Source organism: Ictalurus punctatus, chromosome 12 (assembly GCF_001660625.3).
Source record: "Ictalurus punctatus breed USDA103 chromosome 12, Coco_2.0, whole genome shotgun sequence".
NCBI lineage: Eukaryota > Metazoa > Chordata > Actinopteri > Siluriformes > Ictaluridae > Ictalurus > Ictalurus punctatus.
The window spans coordinates 16560591-16581478 of record NC_030427.2 but is presented as its reverse complement, the minus strand read 5'-3'; the positions used below and the strand labels follow the sequence as shown (position 1 = coordinate 16581478).

Below are 20888 nucleotides of genomic sequence, written 5' to 3'. Positions count from 1 at the left end.
CCTTTTCATTCCAAACAGACAGAGACTCGGTGACGGCGTCGCCGGGCAGAACCACAACCCGGAACCTGAGGATCTGCAGTGGCTCAGAACCACACGCTCAACTTTGTCCTCTAACAGTCCTATAATAATAATTCTCTCATAATGCTGTAATAGTTCTGCTATAATTCTATAATACTTGTACACGAATTCTGTAATAATCTAATAATAACACTACACTAATACTATAATAATTCTACACTGACGCTATGATCACGCTGCAGTACTATATTATTCTCGAACGCTCCTATGATAATCTCATCATTCTGTAATAGCGCTGATATTCCTTTAAAAACTCGATAACAATTCTGTAACGATACTAGAATTTTAATCATTCTACAGTAACACCAGAGCAGTTCTAGGACCAGACCGTGATAATTCTATAATAATTGTATGCTAATTCAGCAGCAATGATATCATGCTATAGTAACCCCATGATATTTCTATGATAAATCTGTTTTGAAAAATTCTATGAAAGCTCTATAATAACACTATGATCATCCTGCAATAATTCTATAATAACTTACTGTACAATAATTATATAGCAACGCTGTAATGGTTCTCTGACAATGCTATGATAATTGTGTAATAATTGTACGCTAATTCAGTAATAACCCGATATCACTATGATAAATATGCAATAATTCAACAATAGCTCTATAGTAATACATCTATGATCATTCTTTGATAATTCCATAATAATCCCATGATCACTGTTAGAATTCTATGAGAACTCTGTACTGTAGTAATAGGACTATAATAATTCTATGGCAAAACCATAGTAATTTCTATGATAGTTCTATAGCAACACAATGATTCTGCAATCATTTTGTAATAATTCTAGAGTAATTAAATGAATAAAACAGTTCTGCAGTAATACGATCACAGTTCTATGATAATTCTATAGCAATTTCATAATTCTGTAACCAGCTATAATAAGATACACGTATACGCGCACACACACGCGCACACACACACACACACACACCAGGCAGTAACACTGAGTGCAGATTGTTAAATGTTTGTTTATTAGAAATTTTTATTAGTTATAGCTTACAGTAATGAGACGTTCTAAAACATTGCATGTGTGTTTAGAGTTTCATACACAGGGAAGCAGAGTGAGTTTCATCAACACTTTTAAAAATCGAAATACTAACAGAGTCAAAGGAATAAATACAATAAAGTGTGTGTGTGTGTGTGTGTGTGTGTGTGTGTGTGTGTGTGTGTGTGTACGTGTATTTCACAGCTGTGTGTGTCCATCATCAGTTCATGTCGGCCAAGCAGCAACAACCACTATGGCAATGAGCAGCAACACGATCACCACCATCATACCTGTAACACACACATACACACACATACACACACACACACACACGCGTGCGCGCACGCACACACGCACAGAGTGATGTTAATGTGAGTATAGGGAGTAAAACATACAGGAATAATGAAACAAACAAAAGAACTGGACAAGAGTTTCAGAAACACATCTGTCTCTCATTTAATGTCACTCAGAGCGTACAGCTGTTACACACACACACACACACACACACACACACACACACACACACACACACACAGGAAATAGTTGCAAGATGAATGTTGGAGGAAGTCTGATTTCTGATTTACTGTGTGTCATCTGGGGAAGTGGATCAGATTTCCAACAGCAACGATTCTACTACTATTACTAATAATTATCATTTCAGAATAAAACTCTCACAGTTCATAAGAAGTGAAGTGATAAACAGAAGAAAGAAAAGAAAAAGACAGAATAGCTAAATTATGACAATAATACTACTACTAATAATAATACTAATAATAATAATAATAATAATAATAATAAACCTAGGATAATCCATCAATCAAGTAATGTATCAAATATTCATTTTCAATCATTCATGTAATTGTAATTAATTTAATGAACATGATCATAAAAGGACAGTATGGAATAATTAACAAATACCATATTCATATCTAAAATAAATATAAATATTAAATTAGATACATGTTTTATAATTTAGATATATGTTTTATAACTTATGTATGTGTTATTATACGGTTATAAACAGTCATCAACTAAAAGTAATACACTTCTTTAATCAACTCCTGTGTTCATTTTAATAATGTGCAGATACTGTTTACACACACACTCACACACACACACACACACACATACACACACACACACACACACACTCTTTCAGTGTTTCTTCTACACTAGTGGCGGTGTAAATAATTAAAGGATGTAAACAAGTCATTTATTCTCATTTGTTCTTTATCAGTTATGTGTGTGTGTGTGTGTTTGTGTGTGTGTATATATGTGTATGTGTTTATAGGTGTGTGTGTGTGTATATGTATGTCAATGGTAAATGGTCTGCACTTATATAGCGCTTTTATCCAAAGTGCTTTAAACTGTGTGTCATTCACCCATTCATACACACACTCACACACCAATGGTAGCAGGAGCTGCCACGCAAGGCGCTAACTTACCATCAGGAGCAACTTGGGGTTCAGTGTCTTGCCCAAGGACACTTCGACATGTGGAGTCATGTGGGCCGGGAATCGAACCGCCAACCCTACGATTAGTGGACAACCCGCTCTACCACCTGAGCCACAGCCGCCCCGTATGTATATGTGTGTGTGTGTGTGTGTGTGTGTGTGCTCACCACAGGAAGCTGATTTGGTCTCCACCAGTTGGACTCGGCGTGTCTCATTGCGGATGCGGCTGTCTGTCGTGTCCACCAGCTGTGTGATGTCATCGATGATCTCTGTGTAAATAAATAAATAAATAAATAAATAAATAAATAAATAAATCAGATGCATGATTCCAATCTGAATTATTTTACAAATATTTACACCCAAGTGCTGCTGAGTTCTGGATTGTGATTGGTCAGAAGGTGTTGATTAATTCTCAATTACAGCAACTCTGACAGTCGCGCAGGTTTATATTCATGCTCTTGTTTCTATAGCAACAGCTCTACAGTGTACATGGACAGTTCCAACATAACAAAGTGGTCAGATATCAGCTCTGGAGTGCGACAGGACGAAAGTAATGCACTCCCGTGTTAGTCCTGACCTCCCTAACGCACAGTGTGAATTTAATGTAAAACAGAACGTTAAATCTTTCACCCAGAAAAACAGACCTTTTTTTGGGGTAAAAAATGTCACGTTTTCAGATCATCAGCAATTTCGCAACATGCATTAGGAAGGTCAGAACTAACACGAGGGTGTACTTACTTTTGTCCTGGTGCGCTCCAGAGCTGAGATCTGAGCCCCTCACTTCCACTATACGACACTTAAAATTATTAGTGTTAGAGCTGCAATAACTAATCGATAAAATCGATAATAATCGATTATGAAAATCATCAACGAATCTTATTATCGATTAGTTGGTCTGGCACAGTACATTTACTCACTACGTTACATCTGTTCCCAAAACACGCTCCGGAGCGGAAGTGTATAGTACGTCCCGAATGCTGTACTATACACTTACACTATGCACTACTCTACTGTCTAGTGCAACTTTTTATGGATGCACAAAAAGCACTGAATTAAACTACAGTCCTAAATGAATAATATATATTCTGGTGTGTGTGTGTGTGTGTGTGTCTGTGTGTGTTGAGTTGTGTAAAGTGTCAGTCTGAAGTTTATATTTGTAACACTCATTTTGTGGATTTTATTTTAAATAAATGAAAAAAAATGGTACTGAAAGTTTGCCCCGCACCCCCATACCATTAATCGAAAAAATAATCGGCTAACTAATCGATTATGAACATAGTCGTTAGTTGCAGCCCTAGACTGTATTGAAATGCGAACAATTTAAAGTTGGAAATCAGTTCAAGTCCTGGTGCAGACGGAGATGTAACAGCAGAGGGGCGTGGCCTAACACTGTTTATACAACATTAGAATGTAACCGTAAATGGATAAAAAGCGACGTGTGGTTCTTTAATAAATAATGAACTGTAGTCGCTGGTGAGCTGCTGCGGTGTAAGAGGAATAAAACACTCCGGGACGTGCTGCTAGAGGAAAATAATCAACTTCAGGGTGGCAACAGTTACTCCGCAAAATCACACACACACACACACACACACACACACACTCACGCACGCACGCACACACACACACACACACTCATACACATGCACACACACGCACACACACACTCCCTCACACACACGCACAGTCTCACACACACACACACACACTCACGCACGCACGCACACACTCATACACACTCACACACACACACTCTTACACACACTCATACACATGCACACACACTCGCACACACTCCCTCACACACACACGCTCACACACATGCACACACACTCACACTCTCTCGTTCACACACACAGTTACATACACAGACTCACACACACATTCACACAGTCACAGTCACACTCACACACACACACACACTCACACACACAGTCCAACACAGTCACACTCACACACAGTCACATACACAGACTTACACACATATTCACACACTCACACACACAGTCACAGTCACACACTGTGTGTATTACACTGTATACTATTTCAGTATGTTAGTGTGAGCCTTTGGGTTATAAACAGTTTAAAAGGCTGTTTTAAACAGCCGGCCTAACAGAAATCCTGTGTGAGTTAATGTACTGTATTTGAGTGACAAGTGTTTGATAGATGAAGTGTGTGTCCTTCAGCTTCCTCGTGTGTGTGTGTGTGGGTTTGTGTGTGGGTTTGTGTTGTTAAACAAAAGTATTGATGATCTTGGTTGGTTGGTTACTTTCATCTCCACTGCAGTGTGTGTGTAGTGTATTATGTATGCATGTATGTATGTGTGTGTGTCTGTGTGCACAGCTGGATTTTTTTTTATACCTACAATCCTGTAACACACCTTACACACACACACAAACTGTGTGTGTGTGTGATCTTTTTGTCCTGTAGCTCTTTGGTCTTTTGTGTAATGATGAAAGTGATAAACCGGCAGCAGCAACACAGACGAGTGAAGCCACTTTCATCCTCAGAAATGCTGATTTGCCTAACAAATGAGTGCTAGTGTTAGCATTAGCAGTAACATGGATGTGGTCAAGCCTGAGTGTGAGTGTTTCTTATTTGAAGCTGAAATCCATCTGAAGTCTGACAGGTGCTGTACTCTTCTGACATGCATGTGTTATTAAGCACTGCAGGGTTTGTGTGTGTTTGTGGTTGGGGGGGGGGGGGGGGGGGGGGGGGTGTTTATCTGAGGGTGTGGATAAAGAGAAGATGTAAATGATTGTGTGTCTCTCTCCATGACCATGGCCAGGTGTTTGGCTGCTGCTATTTGATGATGTCATCTAGTAACACAGGTGAAAGGAAACAGACCATTTTCTTTGAATTACTTTGGGAAATTAATTTAGTTTTTGTCTCCACATCCATTGCTGGTGTGTGAGGGTGCTCTCCCTGCCAGCTGAGTGTGTGTGTGTGTGTGTGTGTGTGTGTGTGTGTGTGTTGCCAGGTCTTGTCATGGTGCTGTAATACACTCTGAGACGTTCATTAGAGCTGTATTGTACAGCAGCACCAAAAACATCCTGAATGTGTGTGTGTGTGTGTGTGAGACTGTGTGTGTGTGTGAGCGTGTGCGTGTGAGGGAGTGTGTGCGAGTGTGTGTGCGTGAGTGAGTGAGTGTGTGCGTGTGTGTGTGTGAGACTGTGCATGTGTGTGAGCGTGTGCGTGTGAGGGAGTGTGTGCGAGTGTGTGTGCGTGTGTATGAGTGTGTGCGTGCGTGAGTGTGTGTGTGTGCATGTGTAAGAGTGTGTGTGTGTGAGTGTGTATGAGTGTGTGCGTGCGTGCGTGAGTGTGTGTGTGTGTGTGTGTGTGTGTGTGATTTTGCGGAGTAACTGTTGCCACCCTGAAGTTGATTATTTTCCTCTAGCAGCACGTCCCGGAGTGTTTTATTCCTCTTACACCGCAGCAGCTCACCAGCGACTACAGTTCATTATTTATTAAAGAACGACACGTCACTTTTTATCCATTTACGGTTACATTCTAATGTTGTATAAACAGTGTTAGGCCACGCCCCTCTGCTGTTACATCTCCGTCTGCACCAGGACTTGAACTGATTTCCAACTTTATATTGTTCGCATTTCAATACAGTCTCAGTTTCATTAAGTGTCGTATAGTGGAAATGAGGGGCTTGGATCTCAGCGCTGGAGCACGACAGGACGAAAGTAAGTGCACCCCGTGTTAGTCCTGAATTTTGATGAAACATTTTGCCTAAAAAAACGGTAAGGTGACCTTTGTGGGGTTTTTTGAGTGAAAAACTCTGGTTCTCTGATTTACACTAAATTCACACTGTGCGTTGGAGAGGTCGGGACTAACACGGGGGTGCACTTAGTTTCGTCCTGAACTGTCTGGCTGTTAGTATAGAAATGATAACGTATTAGAATGAGGGCATTAATATGAAGCTGTGATTTGCAGCTGGATTCTGATTGGTCAGAAGGTGTTGTCGAATTTACCAGAACAGCAGCTCTGAGGAAGTGTGTGTGTATGTGTGTGTTCTGTTTACTCGTTTAAACCTCATAATGTAGAGACACAAGACCACATCTGGAGTGAGTGTGTGAGATTCTATAAGAGTGATGATATGTATTGGATCAGAGGGGTGTGTGTGTGTGTGTGTGTGGTAAAACATTAGCATGTTAATGACAGAGAGATGTGTGTGGAACGTCGGCTAATTCTCTCCAGCGCTCTGAAACAGATGAAGTCTCAAAACCACAAGGAACTTCAGCTGGGTGTGTGTGTGTGTGTGTGTGTGTGTGTGTGTGTGTGTGTGTGTGTGTGTGTGTGTAGTGAAACACATCTATCACTATCGGTGTTAAAACTTGTGTACGGATCTGTATAAGAATTAAAAGTGTGTGACGGCATCTGTGTCATGAAAGATCTCGATCTCGCCTTACACACATCCCTCTCTCCCTTTTTCCTTTACTTTCGTTTCCCTCTCTCTCTCTCGCCATTCTTTACCTCTTGTTCTCATTCTGCTTTCCTTCCTCCTCCCTTCTTTCCTGTACTCTTCTCCTCACTCCCCTTTCTTTTGCTCTTATTTGTCCCTCCTGTCCCTCGTCCCTTCTCCTCTTCATCCTTGATCTTTCTATCCTACTAGCTTTCATTCTTTCCGCTCTACACTCCTCTCTCCCTTCTCTTGCCTTTGTAGCATTTCCTCTTTCATCACCTCTTCTCTCTTCCGCTTGTTCTTCGTCTTCTCAGTGCCTTTGTTTCCGCTCTTCTTCTTCTTCTTTCCTCATCTCTTTCTCCCGTCTTCACAGCTCTTCTCATTCCTTTGTATTTTTGCCTTTTCTTTCTTGTCCTTCTCTCCTCCTTCCACATTTCTCCTCCCTTCATCTCTGTGCTCGTCTCCTCTCTTCTCCTTTTTAATTCATTCCTCTCCTCTCCTCTCCTCTCTGGTGTGTGTGTGTTTCCCCACCTTATCAGATCCAGATGTTGCATTTGTTTCTCGTTTGATGGATGGTGGATGTGAGGCGACGTGCCGACGCTCTAACGAGGATCTGCTGGTTAATGAGGAATCGGATGGAAAGAGAGAAAAAGCGAAAGAGAGAAAGACGCTGCAGGATGAAACGCATTGCTCAGCTCTGACTTCATCCCACTCCGCTCAGGGCTCTTGTTATTCTTTTAACTTGTGAGCTACAAAACAAACCCCATGTGGAGGATGCAGATGTGGAGGATGCAGATGTGGAGGATGCAGAGACCAATCACAGCTTTTCTCGATCACAAACACAACATACGCTGATTACTGAACACCATTTCACCTGCGTCAGGTGTTTATGCGTCAGGTGTTGTAAAATGAGATGTGCTCATAAATATCCTGTGTGTTCACCATATTATATTTATATAGCTGCGGTGCCACTCCCAATTGGTGACACAATAAAGGATTCCCACTCATTAGGGGAAACTTTGGGTCGTACCATTACAGCACATTGGGGGGACATGTTAAAATGTCCCGCTGCATGTACTCTCATCCCTGATTGGTCTAATGGAAATGCCCCACCCTCTGATATGCTAATGAAGCAGAGGTAAAAATTGAAAACGATGTGAAATTCTCGTTCGTATTTCTGCGTTAAAGGCTGAAGTGTCACGTCCATGCAGAAACAATCAGCCGTAGTTATAATGCAAACGCTGCACATACAGCGAGATGGTGGATCACATTATACTACAAATTATGCTAATTATCTTAGATTATGCTAATTAGAACATTAAAGGAGAATACATCATATTAACGAGACGTACTGCGGTCCAATTTGTATGATGCTAATTAAGATATCAGAGCATGCAAACAAAGAATTTCTCTCTGTGATGAAAACATGAGGTATGAAACAGTGTGTGTGTGTGTGTGTGTGTGTGTGTGTACGCATGTGCATGTGTGTGATTTTTGAGCTCCTGCTTTGGAAAGGCAGTTGATAAAACCACTGAACTTCGACGTACGGACCAGGCTCAGGAAGCTATGGTCTGTTTGTGCTGAGTAATTTCCAAATGACCTTTGACCCCTGACACCATGCCCCCCCCCACCCACCCACCCTTCCTGCAACCCTTTACCTAAAAAGGAGAGACGCTTCACACTTCGGTTCTTTCTGATCTGGACGTTAATCTGTTTGTGGCTAAACACCGCTCCAACCGGCTGAGGAGGTGAGACAGGTCACACATGGCCTGTCACCTCAACACACACACACACACACACACACACACACACACCTCCTTTTATTTATAAAACTCATTATAACTAATTTCCTCGTTCTGTTTCAACTTGTTACACACCTGAGTGCACTGAGCTCACACCCACCATCCAGGCCCCCAAAACTCCCAAAAGAGGGGGGGGGGGGAGGGGGGGGGGGGTTGGAGTCTCTCACACAGTCACTGTCTCTCATACTCTCTCTCTGGCTCTCTGATCCTCACTTTCACTCCTGTAAGAATCAACATCTCCATCAGGAAACTTCCTTCCTGTCGCACGCTTACTGCACCTGAGGGAACTCAAGTAGCACTGTGTGTGTGTGTGTGTGTGTGTGTGTGTGTGTGTGTGTGTGTGTGTGTGTGTGTGTGTGTGTGTGTCTCACCGTTGTGTTCATCAAGTTCATTTCCGATCTCCTGTCCCATTCGCTTCTGTCTGCTGATCACGTCTGCTAACACGTCCAGCCCTTCATCCTGAGCTAGAGAGAGAGGGAGCGAGAGAAAAAGAGAGAGAGAGAGAGAGAGATAGAGAGAGAGAGAGAGAGAGAGAGAGAGAGAGAGACAGAGAGAGAACGAGAGAGAGAGTGTGAGAGAGAGAGAACGAGAGAGAGATAGAGAGAGAGAGAGAGCGAGAGAGGGAGAGAGAGAGAGAGAGACAGAGAGAGAACGAGAGAGAGAGTGTGAGAGAGAGAGAACGAGAGAGAGATAGAGAGAGAGAGAGAGCGAGAGAGGGAGAGAGAGAGAGAGAGAGAGACAGAGAGAGAACGAGAGAGAGAGTGTGAGAGAGAGAGAACGAGAGAGAGATAGAGAGAGAGAGAGAGAGGGAGAGAGAGAGAGAGAGAGAGAGACAGAGAGAGAACGAGAGAGAGAGTGTGAGAGAGAGAGAACGAGAGAGAGAGAGAGAGAGAACGAGAGAGAGATAGAGAGAGAGAACGAGAGAGAGATAGAGAGAGAGAGAGAGAGAGAGAGAGAGAGAGAGAGCGAGAGAGGGAGAGAGAAAGAGAGCGAGAGAGGGAGCGAGAGAAAAAGAGACAGGGAGAGGCAGAGCGTGAGAGAGAGAGAGAGAGAGCGAGAGAGAGAGAGAGAGAGGGAGAGAGAGAGTGAGAGAGAGAGAGAGAGAGAGAGAGAGAGAGAGAGGGAGAGAGAGACAGGGAGCGAGAGAAAGAGAGAGAGGAAGAGACAGAGAGAGAGATTTATTATTATAAACTGTTTTGATATTCTGTTATTTATAAAGCTGTAAACTTGAAAGAAAGAAAGAAACTAAGGGAAGACAATGTAGAAAAGGGAAGAAGAGAATGACTGAAGGAAAAAAGAAAGAAGAATGAAATGTTCTGCTTCCTGTCTACTTCTCTTGATGAAACAGTAAAGAAGAAATGAATAAAGAAAGAAAAAAGATAAAAAGAGAGATAGTGAGAAAGTGTGTGTGTGTTACCCTGGATGATGCGTTGCTGCTGCTCTTTGATCTCTCTAAACGTCAGTCCTTTCGTCTCCTCTGATTCATCGACCAGCCACGGATTCTGTGCAGGCTCCGCCCCAAATCCTCCCGTCAGCAGTGTCGACCTGCAGGACACACACACAGACACACACACACACACAGACACACACACACAGGCACACACACACACACACACAGACAGACAGACACACACAGACACAGACACACACAGACACACACACAGACACACACACACACAGACACACACAGACACACACACACACACACACAGACACACACACACAGACACACACACACACACAGACACACACACACACACAGACACACACACACAGACACACACACACAGACACACACACACACAGACACACACACACAGACACACACACACAGACACACACACACAGACACACACACACAGACAGACACACACACACAGACACACACACAGACACACACACACACAGACACACACACACAGACACACAGACACACAGACACACACACACACACACAGACACACACACACACACAGACACACACACACACACAGAGCGAGAGAGCAAGCGAGAGAGAGAGAGCTGTAATGAATGCAGAGCTTCATGACAGTGTTCAGTGGTGTTTGATGAGACGATGGCGTTACCGTGACGGTTCTGGAGCGCTCGGGTCTCGGCTGAACGAGCTGAACAGCTGCTTCTCTCTCGTCACCAAATCGTCCACCAGATTCTGCCGCCGGTCCGCTTCACTCTGCATGCTGGAGTCACTCATTAAGGAAAAATAACCATCTAGAACCTGTCAGGAGTTTAACATTTAGCTCTTGGCTCTTGTTACACTCTTAAAAAACGGTTCTTCAAGAGTTCTTCAAGTTCTTACCCTCTTAAAATCGTTCTATTTGGAACGCTTCCATGCTGGAAAATGCTCTCAGAAAATTCAATACACTTAAGCATTCTTCTCGTCTCTCTGTGAGAACTCTAAATCGTCCCAGTAGAACCTTTCCACAGAGTGCTCCCCCATAGGACAGCAATTGAAGTAGAACTCTTAAAGAACCCCTGGAGAACCTTGTAGCATGTGCTACAAACTCAAAATTATTGCTCTTTATTTTCTTCTTAACACCCAGAACCTGTAAGGAGCTTAACACTGAGGTTTTTGGTGTTGGTACACTCGTAAACAAAAGGGTTCTTCAAGGGTGCTTAGTCTCTTAAAATCATTCTACTATGAACTCTTGTATATAGCGAGACCTTTTCAGGACCCTAGAAGACCCTAGAAGACAACAACTGTTCTTGGTACAATATTAGAAAAAAGGTCTTCAAGAGTTATTGAAGGGTTCTAAAGCCTTCTAAAAGGTTCTACCTGGAACTCTTTATGATAAAGAAACAACAGAGAGAGAACCAAGGAACGCTTAAGACATCTCTTTGTCCTGATTGGCTGGATGATGCTGGTCCGGATCACGTGATCTGGTTCTTGTGTTTACAGTCTAGGGTTCTACACCTACCTCTATTGAGGTTCTCCTGTAAGCAGATATTTGATTAAAGCTGCAGGACTGTGAGGAGAAACATCACTAAAAACAGTGTTGTGGAGATTTATAGCTGTGTGTAAAATAAAATTTAATAGCTAGAGTAATAAAGATTTTAGACTTTTATATCATTATATTTATATTAAATATACAGAATATACAGTATGTATGTAGATATATATTACTATTTCTGAAACCACACCGCCATCTAGAGGCGAAGATGTGTAAGTGCATTCTCATTTTCTCTAAGCAGGAGTAAATCAATCAATCTAGGTTTTACTGCACGCTGTGTGTGTGTGTGTGTGTGTGTGTGTGTGTGTGTGTGTGTGTGTGTGTGTGTGTGTGTGTAAGGATACATGCGGCGCTGAGACGAGGCTCGAGCGAGTGTCTCCCTCAGCTGTGTGATGTTCTGCTTCAGTTTCTGCAGAGACGCTCGCAGGCTCATGTTCAGCTGAACAAAGAGAACAGACTGCAATCAGAGTGTGAGAGCGCGCACACACACACGCACACACAAACACAGACTATGGTAGCACTTTTTAGTCTCAGTTTGTTTGTTTGTCAAGAGTCATCTCTGTTTTCTCACAATCAGACCTGAGTCAGTCTAATCTTAATCTGATCAACATTTTAACCTGTATCAGACTTATATCCTGTCCACAGTCTCATGCCATCAGACTGACATTAGATCAGATATAAATTAAAAAGACAATACACCTGAGTACAGATGGTACAGGAACACACAATCTCAGACACACACACACACAGATCTGATGTGAGTCTGATCATTAGTTAGAGTCCCTCACCTTGGCCGGGTTCCCGCCGGTTCTCTGCTGTCGGTTCCTCTCCTGGATGTTCTCAGCGATCTCCTGGGCAAGTCGGCACGTGGCGTCATAGTTCTGCAACCTGTATACACACACACACACACACACACACATACACAAAGAGACATGGTTTATAAATCACTCAGCTGAAAGGTTTGGGGGAAATGTGAACACTGTGTTACTACCAGGGAAGAATCAGTTGTGTAACGTCACTCTACAGGTTATGTATGTATGTATGTATGTATGTTATGTCTACATATGTATATGTGTGTATATAGTATATATGTATGCGTGTGCATAGTATATATCTATGTTTGTATATGTGTGTGTATATAGTATATATGTATATGTGGGTGCGCGTGTTTGTATAGTCTATATGTATGTCTGTCTGTGTGTATGTGTAGTTTATGTATATGTGGTTGAATATGGTATATATGTATATGCGTGCGCGCGTTTTTGTATAGTATATATATATATATATATATATATATATATATATGTGTGTGTGAGTATAGTGTGTGTGTGTGTGTGTGTGTGTGTTCATTTAAACAAACACAAAATCACAAGACTTCACCGTCACGTGCTGCTCCAGCACTGAATTACAGGAAATAATGAAGTTGTCTAAGCCTGAAATATGTTATTAAAAGATTTATACTGCAGTGTTTCTCTGTGTTGGATGCTGTATGAAATACACGATTTCCCGTCATTAGCAGATAGAAAGTGGTAATAAGAACAATAACGTTTCCGCTTATAATAATAATAATAATAATAATAACAATAATAATAATAATAATAATAATAATAATAATAATAATAGTACATAAAGACTTTAACTATCGTTAACTTTGATTTATGCGTTAGCTCTGACAGCAACACAATTTCTAATGAGAATAAAAAAGAACTAAATCGCGCTCTTACCACAGATCCTGTGACATCTTTCAGTTCATTTATTTATTTATATAGATTTAACCGAAAGGAGAAAACTAAAAATAAGTAAAAATAAATTTAAAAACGACCCATTTGTACCGTAGATAACAGACAAAACAAAACAGCCTGAACGACGAGCTACTTCCGCATTTCCTGTGACGTCACTACGGAGCGCGGTTAGAGACAAACGGGATTACGGTCTGAAAATGTTTGTAAAATATAAAAAATAAAATACAAATACAAATAAACCATTTTACAGTATTGTCTATTGTCAAATCGTATATATTTATCTGTATCATTTATAAGAATAAAACAGAGCAACGTATAAATAACACATTATTAATCTAATATATTATCACACTAATCCTATCGTTATTTAGCGTATTTTAGCACTGGCAAAAGTAGGCTAATAGTGTTTTGCTAATAAAATGTCATAGATTAGTATATGTTATTAAATAAAAATACAGCAGTGTTTTACTATTCACCAAATAATAAAATGAGCAAAATGGCACATCTTATTTAATAAATATTGATAAGAATAAAACAAAAGAATAAAGGAAAAAATAATTAGTATATCAACTAGGATCGTTCTTAGCTTATTATTGATAGGAATGAACTGGCCACAGAGGGTTAATCTTATCTTAAGCAAAAGATTGTGTTTTGTAACAAAACAATGTTTTGTGTAAGTAAATTCTGATGGATGCTCTGACATTTAAGAAACTTTATCACTATAAATATAAAACATAGTTACTGCATATACACAGTGATAATGTCATATTGCTCAGCCTGAATGAAGTGACACATTAAACCAGCCATCAGGCACTGTACTAATTTAATCATGTTGTAATAATAATCATTCAGCTGTACTATGTAAAGGGGAAACTGAACAATGCTCACAAGTACACAGCTATTTTATGAACACAAAGCGTAGTGACCTTTGTCCAATATGACCATAACAATCCTCTTTATCACTGAATGACTTCAGCCCCACTCAGATGTCATGCATGTGTATGTTTCATGATGACACACATGTGTGTTTCCATGAAAACAAACTGATGAACTTTTAAACATGAAACTATTGAGTAGATTTTGGGTTTATTTGTGCTGAATTCATTTTCATGTCATTTGTTTCATTTACTCAAACCACCGTTTTATGTGATTAATAATGACATTGAATAAGGACACTTACATTTATAACTTCACAGTTTTATAGGCTTAATCAATATAGGCGAACTTGTGTTCAGTATCAGCGTGGACAGTTCATACACACACATGCAGTGGATAGCCATACAAATCTTCAAAGTAATAATATATGTCACTCTGGAGACATGTGAGTGTTGATTTATTTTATGCTTTGATGTATGCTTGCTAACAATGCGAGTAGTATTTGTTTTGTAATCTCAAAAGCCTGTATTTTTCCTTCTAAACGCTGTGTGTTTCTCCCATAAACACAGGTAGCCATCTCACATGCTTAATGGAAGAGTTTGGAATTTTCCACCACACACTTAAAGCTGTTACACAAGTCATCTACATAAATCAGCTGACCGCTGTGGTCACATACAGCCGGAGCGAAACACTTGAATGAAGATCAGACCTGCAGAGACTTTATAAATCACCTGCACTCTTCTGAATTCTTCTCATTTCCTTTGAATACTCTAAACTTTTTCAAAACCTTTCAAAAAAGGCCATCTTGACTTCTTATGTTGCTTGTAAGTCATTTTTAAAAAATCTTAGAAACCTCTAAACTCTTTCTTCATCATTCTTAGTGTCTGGACACAAATATACTTCAGGTTTCTGACCAATTTCCAAATTCACCAACTTTTAAACTTTCCCTGCTTTTCTAAAACTTCTTCAATTTCTGAGCTGAACTTTTCTGAACATTTCAGAAAATTTCCAAACTCTTTGAACTCTTCCCAAACACTTCCAAACTGCTGGAGAAATGCTCCAGGTTTCTCCAAGCTTCGATTTTTCCAACTTCGGTCCGGTGGAGTTGCAGAGGGCGAGCGGGTCAGATGGCTGTCAAAGGCATCGTTCTTGTTCCCTTTTTGAGCCACCAGATTTGATCGAGTACCAAAGAAACTTCCTCAGACCTCGGTCCAGATCCTTCTACATGTTGGATAAAAAAGAAAACAGCGAAGACCAGCAAGTTTTTCAGGCAGACGCTGGGAAACTAAACAACAAAGGAGACCTTGACACCAAAGTGCCACCGAAAAGATCCACAGCAGGAATAAACAAACATCTGAGTAAAGATCATGGAGGTAAGTTCCTCTCTCTGTCTCCTTCTTAGAAATCATTAACCTACCACACTGAAGGAAATGTAGTCTCAGAGTGCCAGTGTGGGTCCAAACTTTTCTTCCCAACAAAGAATAAAAATGTAATTTGACAATTCAAGACTGTTACATTTATTCATATGGAAGACAACTGAAGTAGCAGATAAGCTGAGCCCAAAGCTGAGCAGGTGAAGCTTCAGAATCTTAATAAGTGGTTCAGAAATGTTTAAAGTAGTTACAAGTTTGAATACTGATGATGTTACCGCAGTTCTTGTTTACTTTTTCCTCTGTTGCTCTGACATCAGCCAATAAATAATCTATAAATCCATAAAAGTTTCACAAGTTTGTAAATGGAAAGAGTATGTATTTTGTATCAAGCTCTTGTTTGGTTTGATTTTAGTTTTGTCTTCTCACGCTTACTGAAGGAGGTGTTTTTATTTTTTTAATCATTGGTTTCCATTTGGAAACTATGATGAATGAATAATGGATTTTTGTATCATATACACAAATCTTCATGATACCAGGTTGGCTAGTCGCAGGCTAGTGTTTGACCAAAGCAATGGGGTGGGAATGATTACATTTGGAAAAAGTTAAATATTTTTTAAAAAGTGCCTTCAAGGAACAGAATGCATTTTAAAATATATATATATATATATATATATATATATATATATATATATATATATATATATATATATATATATATATATATATATATATATATATATATATATATATATATATATATATATATATATATATATATATATATATTAGCTATTAAACACTAAGACAGATCCAGTGTGAAATCTGAAATCGGAAATTTCTGTTCATTTTGTCTTTTGTTATGAATCCATATTATCCATATTATCCATATTATTATAGTATCCATTTTATAGAAACACCTGGATCGCCTGGAACACCTGGACACATTTTTTGGCTTTACTTATTAACGGCCAGGGCCATGCAGTTCTCACCTGATTACCCACTGAAACTAAGCAGGGTTGAGCCTGGGCACTACCTGTATGGGAGACCTCCTTTGGAAAACTAAGGTTGTTGCTGGAAGTGGTATTAGTGAGGCCAGCAGGGGGCACTCGCCCTGTGTTCTGTGTGGGGGCCTAATGCCTCTGTATAGTGAGGGAGACACTATACTGTGAAAACAGTATTGTCTTTAAGATGAGATGTTAAACCTGTGGTCATCTTATTGACACACTTATTGTAAAAGAATTGATTACATCACTCTCTAATCTCCGATAATTGCTGGCACACCATGGCTGCCATCATCCAGGTGGATGCTACACACTAGTGGTGGTTGAAGAGATCCCCCCCAATACTATGAACAGACAGCTCTTTGTAAGTGTAAATGTTAATGTAACTGTAACTAACTAAAAATGAAGAATGTTCTTGGAGGTGCATTTAGAGTTTTTGGTCCACAATTTTTACTCATTCAGTTTATTTATAAAGCATTTTTTTGTCTCGTAGGTACAAGAGGAAACCCTAAAAACATCCCGTTGTTGACCATCACTGAGCCGGACAGCTGGGAAATCAGCTTGTGTACTGGCATGAAATATGGTCACTACGTGGACTGGGAGAAAATCCACCCCAAAGCCGCCTCTCGCTTCCAGAAAGTTCTCACCAGTGATCCTTCCGAGCTAAAAGAAATGGCACGCTCAGGATTCTGGGTGACGCAGCACACACTGCAGGCCAAATCTTACCAACACCTCATACACCGTATCGAGTGCACTTCCAGTGCAGAGGACTCCAAGACATATCGCTACCTGGCAGGCAGGATATTCCAGGAGCACGGGAGGAGCACGCATCCTTTCCCCAAATTCATGAAAGATGGTGAGATCCCTCGCTACTGCCTGAACAAATCCGGCCTGAACTCGGTGAAGATGATCCTCCTGTGTGTGAGCGAGAAATTCCCAGAAATTACCTTTTGCCCCATTTTGCCGGCTCTGGTGTCTTTGCTGCTTCACTACAGTGAGGACGAGGCTCAGTGCTTCCACAGCATCTGCTCTCTGGTGAGATACACAGATCCACAAAAGCGTTATATCGATCAGAACTTTGTTACCACCCATGCGTCCTGCATGACCTTCGGCGACTTAGCCAACAAGTACTGCCGTGGAATCCGTAAACTAATCGCAAGCTCCCATCAGAGCCTCTTTGAGTTCTACTCAGACTGGATCATGTGGATTTTTGCCGACCTACCTTTCATCTACGCAGTCCGGGTCCTGGATGTCTACCTGGTTGAGGGCTACAAGGTTCTGTACCGCGTAGCTTTAGCGCTCCTCAGCCTCTACAAGGTCTCGGTGAGTTCTCGAGTGGCCCATGTAGAAGATTTCAAGCAGGACATGAAGAGCTTCGTGGAGAACGTGAGCCGTCACAGTAGCGTTGATGCTCTGCTTCAGAGAGCCTTTAGCATCCAGCTGCCTACACGCAAGGAGCTTAACTTCCTCTACAACGCTAACAAACAAGCGCTAATACAGAAAGGGATTGAGCACAAGAGGTGAGGAGCTTTTATGTAAATAAAGAATGCCACAACCAAATGTATGGGAACTGCATGCTCTAAAGAGCTTATTACTCAACTGATATCATGTATGATACTAAAATAGTGACTATGGATTAAATGAGGGATTCTAAACACAGATCTTTTGAGAAGAATAAATAGGAAAGGTCACATCCTGTCTAGTTGCAGAATTTGGTCTTTTTCAAGACATTTCCTGTTTTTCTCGATTTCCTGGTGGTTTCATGTTCCCAGTTTTTTTGCCCTTGTTTCCGGGTTCTTAGTCCCTAGTTTCTAATGTGTGCCATATATTAATAAAGGGCTTTGTGTCTCTCTCTGTGTGTGTGTGTGTGTGTGTTTCTCTCCAGCTGTTTGGGCTGTTTGGATTTGGGACGTGTTCGCTCCACTGTGGTGTCGGAGACAGAGATGCGAGTGGTGTGGGCCTGGATTCCTGAGCGCTTCTCTCTCTTCAGCCCAGAACGCCTCTACAGCACTGAAGAACACGGCGGAGACCTCACAGCGTACGCCACTACCCATCTCCCCTCCTTCTCCATCACGACCAAAAGCTATTTTGAAATAATATATCCATGTAATATATAGTTTGGCATGTTTGGTTTATATTAAATGAGTTTAATTATATTCCTTTAGTCAATAACTGTATATTAGTCATTAAAACAATCAGCTTAGTTTTGAACAGGAAAAAAAAAAACAGTGATGTAAAAATGTGGCGTGTGTTGCAGCATCAACATCTTATGGCTTTCACAGAAAAAATTAAAATACTACCCCATTTTCTGTATTTTGTGACATTTTCAGTGTTTTTATATATATTTTATGTACATCTCTCACTGTAATTACCACTATCATTTCTTTATTTTAAATGAATTTTATTTTCAGGTTTTATGCTCATGTTGAAGGCCACGAGCCGACGGTGCTGATCCTGAAAACGGTGGACGAGGAGGTGAGTATCAGATCAGATCAGAAGACACTGTATTTATCACACAGACATGTTTAGTTTTGCTTGGTGTGTTTGGTGCGAGGGAACATTGACAGAGCACCACCATAAGGATGTGTCCCAAACCACACTCCTGTAATATCTTTCTACCTGTCTCTCTATCTGTCTGTCTGTCTGCCTCAGGTATGTGGAGCATTTTTGTCTTCAGATTGGACTCTGAGGAGGCGTGAGGAGGCGGAGCTGCAGTTTTTTGGCACTGGAGAGTGTTTCGTCTTCACGGTAAGAAACATTAGGAAAACATCTAAACATTAGGATTAAGACTGCACAGTACAGGAAGTGATGTAATAATGAGATGTAAAGTTCTGAGCATAAGTGTGTGTGTGTGCATGCGTGTGTGTGTGTGTGTGTGTGTGTGTTTTTGTGTGTACAGTATATATATTTAAAAATGACAAACATGATTCTTTCAGCTGAGGCCAGCAATGGAGCGATACCAGAAAACTGTGCTGCACATCTCAGGGATGACAGGAATAAAGGAATCCTCTACATCCTCCCCTTCATCTTCCTCAGCTTCCACTTCATGTGACGTGATGACATCATACTGCACCACCTGCCCCGCTGTGACCCCTCGCTTCGTGAGCGGAGATGATGAGATGTTATTTATTGGTGAGCTGTCTGTCTGCTTGTCCGTCTGTCTGTCTTTACAGCTACCTGTCTGTCTAACTTATTTATCATTGTGATGGTGTGTGTGTGTGTCAGGTGGAGATGGTGGACATGCCCTGTGTCTCGGCACGGGTCTCACAGCAGGACAGTCTGAACGCTGCAACACTTTCGACAGTCCTGTCCTCTGCAGGGGCAAATTCAAGATCCAGAGTCTGGAAGTTTGGGGAATTCAGTATGGTCCATTTTAAAGAGTGCACACCCACACACACACACACACACGCACGTGCACACGCACACACTCACACTCACAAAAGTTGATGCTAATTTATTCGGAACATGTTTTATGATCTGTGAAGGTCGTGTGTAACTTATTTATAGAGAGTTTGTTTTCTCTTGTGAACATGTAGTGGAGTGGAAATACACCCTGCTATTATCCATCCATCCATTTTTTATATCGCTTAATCTTCAGGGTCACGGGGAACCTGGAGCCTATCCCAGGGTTCATCGGGCACAAGGCGGGGTACACCCTGGACAGGGTGCCGGCTATTATTATTATCCATCCCATCCATCCATCTTCTACGGCTTACTCCTTCTTCAGGGTCACGGGGAACCTGGAGCCTATCCCAGGGTGCATCAGGCACAAGGCGGGGTACACCCTGGACAGGGTCCCGGCTATTATTATTATTATTATTATTATTATTATTATTATTATTATGGATGGCCTGTGAAATTAATCACTATAACACTGACCATTTTTGTGTTGTTGTTTTCTTTTACTCGGACATCATCTGATTTCATCAATAAAACACAAACGCAATTATATTATAACTGTTTTATGCAACTGTGCTCGTATTGTGTTATTGTGTTGTCTGAGCCTTCTTTTTTACTACATGTACTGACTTTATACATAACGAATAAAAATAGGGCATTTAAAAACTCTGTGTCTCTGTATATTGTGATGCTTCTGATCACTCTGTGCATTAGTTATGTCTTCCTGCATTTTATTTCCTGTCTGTCTGTCTATCTATCTATCTAGCTATCTGTTTTTGTTCTTTACAA

At 40.9% G+C, this 20888-nt stretch overlaps 2 protein-coding genes across 4 annotated transcripts; one reads left to right on the top strand and one right to left on the bottom strand.

Moving 5' to 3' along the window:
* Positions 1-1041: 1041 nt before the first annotated feature.
* On the bottom strand, positions 1042-13608 carry stx8 (syntaxin 8). 2 transcript variants are annotated; one of them, XM_053684030.1, is made up of 8 exons: positions 13433-13607; positions 12497-12596; positions 12053-12147; positions 10827-10937; positions 10160-10287; positions 9114-9206; positions 2700-2801; positions 1042-1368 (listed from the first exon to the last, which is right to left on the bottom strand). In XM_053684030.1, the coding sequence occupies exons 1-8, from the start codon at positions 13447-13449 to the stop codon at positions 1304-1306; spliced, it is 711 nt and encodes a 236-aa protein (XP_053540005.1). In that variant the 5' UTR covers positions 13450-13607; the 3' UTR covers positions 1042-1303. The 2 variants fall into 2 exon arrangements, with proteins under 2 accessions (XP_053540005.1, XP_053540004.1); XM_053684029.1 differs by lacking the exon at positions 1042-1368 and adding an exon at positions 2145-2609 and having other exon boundaries at positions 13433-13608.
* Positions 13609-14942: 1334 nt separating this feature from the next.
* Positions 14943-20766, top strand: LOC108272523 (TBC1 domain family member 24). Of its 2 annotated transcripts, XM_053684028.1 has the most exons (8): positions 14943-15699; positions 17194-18220; positions 18586-18738; positions 19112-19175; positions 19353-19448; positions 19637-19832; positions 19926-20061; positions 20299-20766. In XM_053684028.1, the coding sequence occupies exons 1-8, from the start codon at positions 15381-15383 to the stop codon at positions 20555-20557; spliced, it is 2250 nt and encodes a 749-aa protein (XP_053540003.1). In that variant the 5' UTR covers positions 14943-15380; the 3' UTR covers positions 20558-20766. The 2 variants fall into 2 exon arrangements, with proteins under 2 accessions (XP_053540003.1, XP_017336452.1); XM_017480963.3 differs by having other exon boundaries at positions 14945-15699; positions 19926-20413.
* The last annotated feature ends 122 nt before the right edge of the window (positions 20767-20888 follow it).

Excerpts from the sequence above, each read along its gene's own strand:
- LOC108272523 (XM_053684028.1), top strand. The coding sequence starts at position 15,381 with ATGCTCCAGGTTTCTCCAAGCTTCGATTTTTCCAACTTCGGTCCGGTG. Across the intron at positions 19,176-19,352 it reads TGAAAACGGTGGACGAGGAG|GTATGTGGAGCATTTTTGTC; the intron begins GTGAGTATCAGA and ends TGTCTGCCTCAG. Across the intron at positions 20,062-20,298 it reads CTGGAAGTTTGGGGAATTCA|GGTCACGGGGAACCTGGAGC; the intron begins GTATGGTCCATT and ends CTTAATCTTCAG.
- stx8 (XM_053684029.1), bottom strand. Across the intron at positions 12,148-12,496 it reads CCGGCGGGAACCCGGCCAAG|CTGAACATGAGCCTGCGAGC; the intron begins GTGAGGGACTCT and ends CTCTTTGTTCAG. Across the intron at positions 9,207-10,159 it reads GCAGCAACGCATCATCCAGG|CTCAGGATGAAGGGCTGGAC; the intron begins GTAACACACACA and ends CTCTCTCTCTAG.